Raw genomic sequence first — 12,637 nt, forward strand, 5'->3', positions numbered from 1 at the left:
TTCTTGAGCACTTTGCTTTATTCACTTAACCTTATACATATGTATTTTTATAAATTTATCACAGGTTATTTTTGATTTTTTTTTTAATGCGTGTATCTTACTTCCCATCCTAAACCTTAAATTTCTTCAAAGCTGGATCTGTGCTTTATTGGTCCTTAAAATCCCAGATCTACTGTCTCTTTGTGGTGTTGAGCAAGTTGTTTAACCTCTCTATGCCTTGGTTCCTTTAGCTGTGAGATAGGGTGATGTGGGGTTCTTTTGAGGATTTAATATGTCTTGCGAAGTCCCTGGCTCATAGTAAATGCTCACCATTGATGGTCCTATCTATAGAAGCTAGCCCAATATATTTAGGTGTTTGATAAATATACATATGTTAAGTAAACTTTATATTGCTAAGTGTTGGAGAAATACTAATGAAAAAGACCTAGTTTCTGTGCTCAAGGAGATCGTAATAATAAATAAACTATTTTAAAAAGGCAAGTAATCCTTATGTATTTGGTAGTTGTAGTCATTCTCTGCAAGTTGTGTTCACATTGTTTACATTTCCTGTGTTGAGTCATAAGGTATAGAATAGTTAAGGAGCAGGACCTGATTATTCCCAAGGATTTAATGGGAGGCTGTGTGATGTAGGGGAAAAGCAATGAAGCAGGAGTCTGAGAAAACAGGTCTGATTCTTACTCTGATGCATGTGATGTGGGCAAATCCCATTTCTTTTCTAGGCCTTTTCTCCCCGCCCCCCCCCCCCCCCCCCCCCAGCTGATGAAAACTAAGTGGTTGGAGAAGCTAAGCTCAAAGGTATCTTTAAAATTTTTTTTTAATGTTTATTTATTTTTGAGAGAGAGAGTGTGAGTGGGGGAGGGTCAGAGAGAGAGGGAGACACAGAATCTGAAGCAGACTCCAGGCTCTGAGCTATCAGCACAGAGCCTGATGCAGGGCTTGAACCCATGAACTGTGAGATCATGACCTGAGCTGAAGTTGGATGCTTAACTGACTGAGCCACCAGGCACCCCTCAAAGGTGTCTTTTAATTCCTAAGTCTCCAGGTCTCACCAATGGGAAGTTCCAGACTGAATTCTGGGTGTGAGGCCTGGGTAGTGTTGCCCAGTTTTCAAAAGGTATGATAAATTACCTTGAGTTGGCACAGTAGTTCATAATGACTTCACTTAGTGTATTTATTATAAGAAAGATCATTTTGAGTATGTTTTATGCCTACTAAAATATCTCCTTCAAGTATATTACATTTATGGTATCAGTTTTCTTTTGCATGGCCTTATGTCTCCCCATTTTTCTTTTTTTAATTTGAGATAAACCAATCCCTGGTTTTTCTCTCATTTTCTCTCTTCAAAGGCTTCGCAGAGAATTTCACATACTATGTAGACTGTTAGTCAACTGTTAGGATTCTTTCCAGCTTCATCTCTCACTATTCTCTTCTATAAAAATCTCACCACTCCAGCCTCTTCTCCCATGCTTCTCCCATATTGGTATTCATTCTGTTCCTTGAGTACACCCACCTGATTTCCCTCTGCTTACAACTCTTGTCTAAATATTTGCATGGCTGACTCCTTTTAAAGTTTAGATTTCAACTCAAATATCACTCCTCAGAGACCCCTCCTGACCACCCAAACCAAGTCTGCCTTCTGCTCATCCAGTCCACACTCTCCGTCTCTACATTTTATTTTCTTCACTTATTTGTTTCCTTATTAATTGTCTTTTTGCACTAAAGAAGAGCAGGGCCATGGTTTATATAGGTACTTCCAGCACCTGGACAATGTGTAGTAAATATTTGTAATGAATGAACTAATTAATAAATGTACCCTCTGCTCTGGTCCTACTAGTTGCTTCACAGTTTTCTCAGCATACTTTGAGTTTTCTGTTTCCAGTCTTTTATATAGTTAATTCTTTTTTTTTTATTTTATTAAATTTGAGAGGCTAATGTAGTTAAAGATCAGAGCCAAATTATTCCTGAGGGTTTTTGTGAGAGTTCCTGTGGTAGGAGGAAGAACCTTGAGATGAATGTCTGGGTACATAGGTTCTGCTGTAGCTTATTCACGTTGTAGCCTCGGGTGTAACCCCATCTATTGATCCTTAAACCCTCAATCCCAGTGCTATATTTGTAATAAAACCTGTGATTCTCACTTCTTAGCTGGAATGGCTCTCATAGTCTTCTCTGAATTCGTATTGCCTGGTTACAGCTCTGAACACATTCTGTCTATATAAAGTTTCTCAAGTGGATGTCTTCATTTAATGACAATAAACCTTTTCTTAGAAGTCGGGACAGTCTCAGTGGCAAATGACAGAAACTCAAGTCAGACTGGCTTAAGAACAAAGGGGCACTCATTAGCTCAAGAACTAGAAAATCAAGAGCTTCAGGCATGGCTCTCTATCCAGGAACCCCACCTACTACCCCCAACCCAATCCCCACACCAATCTCTTGACTCTGCTTTCTTCTGTTACAGCTTTATTCATAGAGAATCTTTTCCACATGGTGGTAGGATGACTACTGGCAACATCAGGGTGACTTTTTTCCAGTTGAGTAACTCTAGCAGGAGGAGGGCCTCCCTTCCCTAGTAGTTTCATCAGATGTCCTGATGCTGATGCCCATTGACCTGGGTTGGGTCACTTTTTGAAACATCATGAAGTAATCCCTGTATGGAAGGGGGATTAACATTCTAGTAACTAAATCTGAATTGTTTGCCAACCCTTGGAGCCAGAGGATGGAAGCAACCCTACCCAAACCACATGAACTAAGAAAAATCTGGAACCTACTACCAAAAGAAAAGAGATAGGGATGCTGGCTAGGTGAAAACAGTAGCTGCCCTCCATAGCATGCCAGGCACTGGGTGTGCAAATCCAAACAAGACAGTCTGTAGCTATCCTATGGTAATGTTCATGTATAGGAGATAGACACATTTAATTTCAGTGTCTTTGGTAAATACTAAGTTGAAGGGGTGCTCAGGGGACCATGGACATACAGGGAAGGGTTGTTTACATGCCTTGTCTCCTGGAAGGTCTTTGAAAGTTACTTGGAAGAGACAATGTCTGGGTGGATGATTGAAAGAAAACTAAGAGCTGCCTTTATTTGGAAAAAAGAAAAGGGCGGGGAAGGGCATTGTAGCCTAAGGGAATAGCCATTATTTATAGGCCATTATTATCAGATCTTAAAGTGGAAAATGGTAAGAGATGAGGCTGGAGAAGGAGGTAGGGACTAGGTCATGGGTACTTCTTCAGTCATGTAAAAGACCATCATCTGGTTGAAGGGGAGCCATTGAAGGGAAGAGGAATGATCAGCCTACAAAATATCTTGATATGTATGTCCAGCAGGCAGTTGGAATACATTGTTTTCAGGAGAGGTGAGTGCTGGAAATAAGGATTTAGGAGCCAGCAGCAGGTAGGGAATACTTAAAATTACAGAGACAGGATGGGTTGAGGGAAGAGGGAGTGTGGTGAGGCTAGTAGGTGGTGAGGCCAGGCTAGAACCCCAGGTAATGCTGGTGTTTAAAAGGCTGAAAAAGGAGTATCAATACATACAGAAGCCTGAGGAGGAATGCCCATAAGGGTGGGGGGAGAACTGGAAAAAGGCGGTATTTTGGAAGTCAAAGAAAACTAAAAACAACTCAAAGGCCCATCATCAGAGAATGGTAAGTTATGGTATATGTATAAAATGAGCTACTACATAGCAAGAAATAAGAATGAGCTACTGATATTTGCAACAACATGGATAAACCTAACAGACACTATATTGGGCATAAGAAGCCAGAAACCTAACAGACACTATATTGGGCATAAGAAGCCAGACACAAATTAAAATGGACTTAAAGTTTCATTTGTGTGCATTTTAAAGGCAGGTAAAATTAATTGAGACAGTGAGACAGAAGACTGGGTTACCTTTGGGCAAGGGAAGGGTGACTTGGTTTGAGCAGTATTTTTTTTTTATTTTTTTTTATTTTTTAAATTTACATCCAAATTACTTAGCATATAGTGCAACAATGATTTCAGGAGATTTCTTAGTGCCCCTTACCCATTTAGCCCATCCCCCCTCCCACCACCCCTCCAGCAACCCTCTGTTTGTTCTCCATATTTATGAGTCTCTTATGCTTTGTCTCCCTCACTGTTTTTATATTCTTTTTGTTTCACTTCCCTTATGTTCATCTGTTTTGTCTCTTAAAGTCCTCATATGAGTGAAGTCATATGATTTTTGTCTTTCTCTGACTAATTTCACGTAGCATCATACCCTCCAGTTCCATCCACGTAGTTACAAATGGCAAGATTTCATTCTTTTTGACTGCTGAGTAATGCTCCATTGTACATATATATCCCACATCTTTATCCATTCATCCATCAGTGGACATTTGGGCTCTTTCCATACTTGGGCTATTGTTGATAGTGCTGCTATAAACATGGGGGTGCACGTGTCCCTTCGATGTTTCGAAGTATCCTGTATCCCGTGGATAAATGCCTAGTAGTGCAATTGCTGGGTGGAAGTGTAGTTCTACTTTTAGTTTTTTGAGGAACCTTCATACTGTTTTCCAGAGTGGGTGTACCAGCTTGAGTTCCCAGGTTTGAGCAGTATTGGCTAGGAAGGGGCAGGGGGGTACCCTTTATACTGATGGGAATGTTCTGTATCTTGATCTGGGTCACAGTTACAAAGGCATATAGATGTGTAAACATTTCTTGAGTTGTGCTCCGAAGATTTGTGCACTTTATGTAAGTTATGCCTTAGTTTTAAAAAAGGCAGAAGGGTTAGAGAAGCTCAAGAAGGGGAGTGAGTGGATGGCAGTGTTAAGTGTTGTAAAGAGAAGTGGTAAGGTAAGTAGATGGATGTATGGTAAGTGTGTGTTCGGGTGAGACTGACTTACATGATGCTAACGTGTTCCTGGTAGGTGCACAATATGTATGATAACCTTTTGGTGAGCTGAATTGAATTGTTGATGGGCAGTAATCTTCTTCTTATTTAGGCAAGAAATAATGCCTATGAATGGATGAGTGCATCTCTGGCCAAGCCATTAGAAGAGAAGGAAGAAGGAGAAAAACAGTTGGAAACAGAAAAAACTGAGCAAATCAGTAAAAATTCAATAGAGGTACTAAAGCAACTAAGCCTTTTTTTTTTTTTTGAAATGGTTTTGAGATGTGAGTATTACAATCAGGGGTGTAGGCACCTTCTGTTTTTTTGTACCACTGTCTGTAATGTCAACCTTGTAACCCAAGGTTATAGCAACCTTGTTCCAGACTGTAGGGTGAAAGGAGTGAAGAAAAAGAGACTAAGGGTGTTTGTGTGTTATATCATGAAGAAAGTTCCCAGAAACTGCTACAAGACACTTTTTATCTAAATCTTTTGGCTCTCACTTAGTTACGTGGACACACCCGACTTTAGGGGAGCTTCTGTTTCTGCAGTTATGAGCCCAACTGGAAAATGACATCACTACTGTGGTAGAAGAGGAGGTGTATTGAAGGGCAGCCATTGTCTCTGTTGCTTTCACGATCTGGAATCCTCCAGTATGTGAGAAACAAGGAATTCTTCATTTCCTCCGGGATAAAAACAATAATAACAATGCTTTGTTTTGCTTTTCTTTTCAGGATATCCATGCATTTGCTATCCGGAGCCTAGCAGAATTGACTGCCTGCTCAATTGAACTGTTTCACAAAACAGCGGCTCTGGTTCTGCATGGCCAGAAGCAGGAAGTGACAGCCTTAGAAAGGAGCAGAGCCCTTTCCCAGTAAGTGTAAAGAGTATCCCTGTAAATGATGCACATTGGTTCAAGAGTTTTCTCAGCCTCTTTTTACTCTCAGCCTCAGAGTTTTTTGTTGTTTTTTTTCTTTTAATTTTTTTTTCAACGTTTTATTTTATTTTTTTGGGGACAGAGAGAGACAGAGCATGAACAGGGGAGGGGCAGAGAGAGAGGGAGACACAGAATCAGAAACAGGCTCCAGGCTCTGAGCCATCAGCCCAGAGCCTGACGCGGGGCTCGAACTCACGGACCGCGAGATCGTGACCTGGCTGAAGTCGGACGCTTAACCGACTGCGCCACCCAGGCGCCCCTCAGCCTCAGAGTTTTAAGAAACTTTCCTCTCAAGAAGATGCCATTCACATTGTACCATTCACATGTTAGAGGTTTGTTCATTTGGGTTTTAGTTATTAAGTAGTCAGAAGTGTTGTTTCTTTTCGTGGAGCCATAAGTCTACATTATAAATTTTTTTATTAACCGCCTGGTTGTTTTGTTAATTCTTTTTTATTAATTGGTAATCTGAAAACTAGTTCTCAGGTTATTGGTTTTAATAAAAGTAGAATTTTACATAAGTAAAAATAGAGAGTAGTTCTAAGAACCTTAGTTCTTAATAATGGTGATATTTGTTAATGAGTGCTAATTTTGTGCCAGGTACCATGCTAAGGGACTTACATGTATCACTTCTAATTTTTACAACTCTAAAGGTAAATGATTAGTCCAGCTTTAAAAAAATGAGGAAACACAGACTCAAGACAAATGTGATAATCTGCCCAGGTTGTGCAGACTGGGATTTAATCCCACGTCAGGCTAAGTCCCCAAACCCCCCTTTCCCTCCGTCTTGCTGATTTTGAATAAAATTTCAAAAATATTATAAAGTAGATAGTCATAAGGGACAAAAAAAAAGACCTACTGCTTTCTGCTTTCTAAATAAATCTAATTAATGAGAATGTAATTGGGAAAAATTGTGTGGGAGTGTCTAATGTGTTAGGGTTGGGAGGGGCCCTTGATGTTTTCCAGACCTCCTCTTTACCTGCAACTTCACCACCCCTCCACAACATCCCACAGAGGGGGCTGGTTTTGTCTTCACCATCCTTAGGATGAGGGACTCAACCCCAAAGTAGCCTATTCTTTGGAAAAGTGGCTCTTTCCACTTTCCATTTATACATCTGTGTTTATACATATACATACGCATATATATGTACCTGTACAGGAGGGGTGTGTGTGTGTATGTGTATAAGCATACACATATATATAGTTTCCCTGTTAATTATCAAGTGAGTTAGAATCCATGGAAACTGGGCTTTTGCTTGTGTACTGATATATCCCCAGTGCTTAGAATAGTACCTGGTACATAGAAGACTTCCAGTAAATATCTGTTGAATGTATGAATACATACTTACTTTACCTATGTTTGTAAATGGAATGTAGGATTTTTAAGTACTGTCTTATCTCCTGAAAATGTATTTTAGTTATTTCCTTTAACTTGGAAGTCTAGTACTTTCTAGAGGATTTTGCAGTAAAATGTTTTTCCAGGGACTGAACCTCCTCTTCCTGTAACATGAATGTCTGCTCAAATGGGTCCGCAGATGCATTAGGTAGTTGATGAAGACATATTTACTCCCTTAAAAAAAAAAAGCTTTCTCCTTTCACGTTTACTACCAAGAGTGATTTGTTTTCTTCCGACAGTTGTTAAACATAGCTTATTTTTAAAAAAGAGAGAAAGAAAAACAAAAAGAGGAGCCCTCCTGACTTGCCTCACTTGTTTCCTAGGATGACAGTTGTACTGTGTAAGGAGTTGTCTTCTCTGTCTAAAGAGTTCACCACCTGCCTAACAACTGCCGGGGTAAGAATTCATGCCTGTTCTTGCGCTGATGTCTGTTCTGTGGGGTGTTTTTTAGAGAGTTTCACTGAGGTGATTTCATACCATAACATTTTCCCATTTCAAGTATACCATCCAATGGTTTTTTAGTATATTCACAGAGTTGTCCAACCATAACCATATCTAATTTTAGACCATTTTCATCATCCCCCAGAAAACCTCCCGCCAGTGGCAGTCATGCCGATTCCCTTTCCCTCCACACTCTCCTAGCCCTGAGCAACACTCACCTATTTTCTGTCTGTAGATTTGCCTATTCTGGACATTTAATCTAAATGGGATGTACAATATGTGATATTTTGTGTCTGTTGTCTTTCAGTTAGCATAATGTTTTTGAGGTTCATTCACATTGTAGTATGTATCAGTACTTATTTTTATTACCAAATAATGTATTTTAGGGATCTGTACCACATTTTATTTTTCTGTTTATCAATTCTTAGACATTTGGACTGTGTCTAGTTTTCAGCTATAATGAATAATGTTGCTACAAACAGGCATGTGTGTTTTCATAGTAGGAGTGGAATTGGTGGATCATGTAGGTGACGTGGGCCTTGGAAGAACTGCCAAACTGTTTTACAAAGTGACTATACCATGTAACATTCTTGCCGGCCATGTATGAAAGTTCCAATTTCCTAAATCCTCATCAGCACTTGCTATTGTCTGGTTTTTTTTGTTTTTGTTTTTTTGTTTTTTTTTAATTAGCCATCCTAGTAGTAGGTATGAAGTGGTATCTCGTTATGGCTTTTATTTGCATTTTCCTGGTGGCTAATGATGTTGAACATCTTTTTACTTACTGTTGGCCATTTGTATGTCCTCTTTAGAGAAATAGCTTTTCTAGTTTTGCCTCCTTTTAAATTGGGTTCTTTATTTCATTATTAGTTATCTTTTTGTCATTTATTTATTATTTGCCTTTTTACTGTTTACCATTTATTATTGAGTTGTAGGAATGCTTTATATATTCTGGGTACAATTTCATTATCAGATACCTGATATGCATATATTTTCTCCCAGTCCATAGGTTGTTTTTTCACTTAATCTTGATAGTGTCTCTGCACAAAAGTTTTTAATATTGACTTGTCATTGTTCTCTTTTATGACTTGTACTTTTGGTATTGTCTCTAATGATTATTGCCTAACCCAAGATCATGATTTACTCCTACGTTTTCTTCTAAGAGTTTTGTTGTAGCTCTTCCCCTTAAGTCTATGATCCATTTTGAGTTGATTTTTTATGTAGGGTATGAGGTAGGGGTACAACTTTATTCTTTTGCATGTGCATATCCAGTTTGCCCAGCATCATTTGTTGAAAAGTTTTTCCTCATTGAATTGTCTTTGCCCTTTTGTCCAAAATCAATTAGCCATTGATATACGGGTTTATTTCTGAACTCTCATTTCTATTATTGGTTTTATTTGTGTGTATCCTTACGCCATTGGCATATTGTCTGGATTACTATAGCTTTGTAGTAAGTTTTGAAATCAAGAAGTGTAAATCTTCCAATGTGGTTCTTCTTTTTCCAGATCTTCTGTCTTTTTGGAATCCTATGCATTTCTTCTGTGAATTTTAGGATCAGCTTGTCTATGTCTAACTGATTTTTACACCTTATTTTTGTGTTCTTTTTATGGAGTCTGCAGTATATTTTATGCTGCCCTCTGAGACCTGTGCTGGAAATTTAGACCTTGATAAAATAAAAACTGCACAGTGACTACTAGTTTTAAGGAGCAGCGCCTTACTTAGACTATGGTAGTCCTAATATTCTGCGGTTGCCAGCCAGGAGCAGAGTTGTAATTAAAACAGCTAAAGTTCTTTTTTTTTTTTCTTTCTTAGAGGAATTGTAAAAATGTACTTAAGGTGTGTAAACTATGGAACGTGATTCAGAAATCAGTAATCATGAATTAGGATAGAATCAAGGGCATTTTAAATGAGCAGATAAAAATCACTTTGTAGTAAAACCAAGTTCATAGATACAGAGAATAGGTTGGTGGTTGCCAGAGGTGGGGGAGTTGAGGATGAGTGAAATGGGTGTAGGGGATTTAAAGGTATAAATTTCCAGTTACAAATAAGTCATGGGGATGTAATGTACAGCATAGTGACTGGTTAATAATTTTGTATTGCATATTTGAAAGTTGCTAAGAGAATAGATCTTAAAACTTGTCTTCACAAAAAATTTTTGTAACTGTATGGTGACAAATGCTAATTAGGCTTATTGTGGTGATCGTTTTGTAATATATGTAGATATCAAATCATCTTGTACACCTGAAACTCATATGGTATTGTATGCCACTTATACCTCATTTAAAAAAAATCCCTTAGTAGTAAGTATTTAAGGGTCAATGTGGCAGCAATTTCTGGGCCCTTAAACTTATTTTAGTTAAGAGCATAGTCCAAATTAATTTTTCTTAGTTTATGAGTCTAGATTATTCCTGTAAGGGATAATCCTGGGATTATCTCTTTTCCCCTTAATATTGTCTTTAATAGAGCTTCTGGGATTCTTGAAGTTAATCGCGGGAGCTGGCCAAATCTTTCCATGTGTTTCATAAAGATACTTTAACCCAGCAAGTCAAATATAAGGTGCTAGCACGTGCGAATATTAAATTTGCATTAGTTATTTCCATGTTTTACAGACACCCATCTTAAAAACCATTGAGTATTTTGAGCGCATGTTACATATGCATATCTGCATATTTTGTTTTAAATTTGTTCTAAAGTTTTCTGGTCACATGTTTCATCATTTCTGCTCTTTCTTCCAAAATGAAGATACTTTTTAAAATCAATAAAAAACTACAAAGGAGTAAACTCTCAATTGGATGGCACGGGAAGATATAAAGGAAATTAAAAAAAATTTTTTTTCTAATGTTTATTTATTTTTGAGAGAGAGAAAGAGACAGAGCACGACCGGGAGAGGGGCAGAGAGAGAGGGAGACACAGAATCCGAAGCGGGCTCCAGGCTCTGAGCTATCAGCCCAGAGTCGGATGTGGGGCTCGAATTCGTGAACCGTAAGAGATCATGACATGAGCTGAAGTCGGGTGCTTAACTGACTGAGCCACCCAGGAGCTCCTTTAATTTTTTTTAATGCTATCTTATTTTTGAAAGAGAGACAGTGCATGAGTGCAGGAGGGGCACAGAGAGAGGGAGACACACGATCTGAAGCAGGCTCCAGGCTCTGAGCTGTCATTGCAGAGCACCATGCGGGGTTTGAACCCACAGACTGTGAGATCGTGACCTGAGTCGAATTTGGACACTTAACCGAGCCACCCAGGTGTCCCTAAAGAAGGAAATTTAAAGCACTTTTAGAGATGATATTTTGCTCTTTCTCAGTCCAGACATTTTCTATACTTATGTTATGGGTGTGTATGTATATGTGTGTGTGTAATTTCCAAAGTGGGATCACAGTCTGCCTACTGTATATATATATCTTTTAATTTGCTGTGCTCACTTAATACTGTATCCTTTATTCTAGGTCCAAGAAAAGGCAGACATCCTTAATCCCCTAATCACTGCTGTATTTCTAGAGGTTAGTAGTAATTATGTGTAAGTCTCTAACTTTTAGGGCATTATGTATTATTAATCCACTCTTCTTAAGTCTTTATTTTTTGGCATTTTTGTTTTTTTCACCAGATTGGTAGTTTAGCCATGTTGATACAGATATGACCAAAATGGTGTTGATACAGATAGGACCAAATGCCTATCCCTGTTCATTATTTACAAAGCATAAAGATGAAGCTGCTGTGTAAAGTTCAAGGAAGCAGTAGCCTGTCATTATTTAGTTTATCCATTGGCAGTTGATGGACAATCCTTAGTAACAAAACACCTTCTCTGGACCAGTGGGGTAAACTTGAAGGGCTGAAAATTACAAATAGGCAAACACTGCTTCTCAAAGGACTAACATTTATACAGGGGAGATTTGTTACAAAACAAAACATTTTGTTGTGTCGTTTCCTTGCCAAGAAATTTGCCTTGTTTTGTCAAAGGTACCTGTGTTCACATAATCCTCATCGGTCTATTCGATTTAAGGAGGTGGGTGGTTTTAAACCTCTGGGAAGGGGTTTGTCAGAAGATCACATGATCGATTATTGCCTGCTTGTGTGACACTTTCTGTATTCCATGTGTTAAAAACTCTATTTTGTAAATGGTACCAACAATTTAGACATTTGATGATCTGTTTAAAATGTATTTATGTAAGTTGGGGGAGATAAGTGGTTAGGTTTTAATCATGTATTGAAAATAATTTTTAACTACTAGACTGTTACTTCTTTAGTTTTAAATTCTTTTAAAATTATCACTCAGGAAATGCTTTTTAATTCCTTAACTACACAGTTTTTCTTGAATATCAGAGTAATTATTCTGCTCACTTAGTTTTTTTTTTTTCTTTTTTTTTTAAAGTTTGTAATTTAGTAGATGGGAGAGTGGTATAGGTGAGAAGTTTGCAAACCAGGAGTCCGGTCCAGGATCTTTCCTGATTTGCTGTATGACCTTGGACCAGGCATTTACCTTCTTGACAGTCTTCTTATCTTTATGTGCATTGTAAGAGATTTAACTAGATGATCTCTGGGGTCTATTTTGGTTGGAAAATTTGGCAGCAAATGTCACATTAAAGTTTAAATAGGAGTACATGCTATTGATAAATCCAAAAAAGGTAAACTCATTTGATGGGTGTTCCTTATTGCTATTTGGACTTGATTGTTCTTGTTTACACATTTGAAACACTCTTGTCCTTGAAATTATGCGTCTTTGTCTTAATGTGATGAAGTCTCTATTATTCTGGAAGATCAGAACTTGTCAGATACAAATGAAGTCTGGCAAACTCTGAGCATGGTGATTCTGTAATGCTTCTCATAAATATGTCTCCTGTACCAGACGGAAATATATCTACACTGTATCATCTTTAAAAGCAGTTTCAAACTGAACAAATAGGAACATTTTGTTCCTATTTGTAGTACTTATCTTGTATTCATTAATTGTGTTGAGTCCACGAAAGAAGAGCTGTCATAATGGACTGGAAATCTGATTGGTGTAATATTCGAAGCCTTGTAAAATCCACTGA

General features: G+C 38.2%; 1 protein-coding gene across 2 annotated transcripts in view; it reads left to right on the forward strand.

Annotated features, from left to right (window-relative positions):
• Positions 1 to 12,637, forward strand: part of FAM114A2 (family with sequence similarity 114 member A2) — a 36,081-nt gene that overhangs the window by 18,248 nt on the left and 5,196 nt on the right. For both annotated transcript variants that reach the window (XM_047868871.1, XM_047868863.1), the window contains exons 10-13: positions 4,955 to 5,077; positions 5,574 to 5,713; positions 7,493 to 7,565; positions 11,054 to 11,107. In XM_047868871.1, coding sequence (XP_047724827.1) covers positions 4,955 to 5,077; positions 5,574 to 5,713; positions 7,493 to 7,565; positions 11,054 to 11,107 — 390 coding nt within the window. The remainder of the gene's footprint in view (positions 1 to 4,954; positions 5,078 to 5,573; positions 5,714 to 7,492; positions 7,566 to 11,053; positions 11,108 to 12,637) is intronic.

This window comes from Prionailurus viverrinus, chromosome A1 (assembly GCF_022837055.1).
Source record: "Prionailurus viverrinus isolate Anna chromosome A1, UM_Priviv_1.0, whole genome shotgun sequence".
Classification (NCBI taxonomy): domain Eukaryota; kingdom Metazoa; phylum Chordata; class Mammalia; order Carnivora; family Felidae; genus Prionailurus; species Prionailurus viverrinus.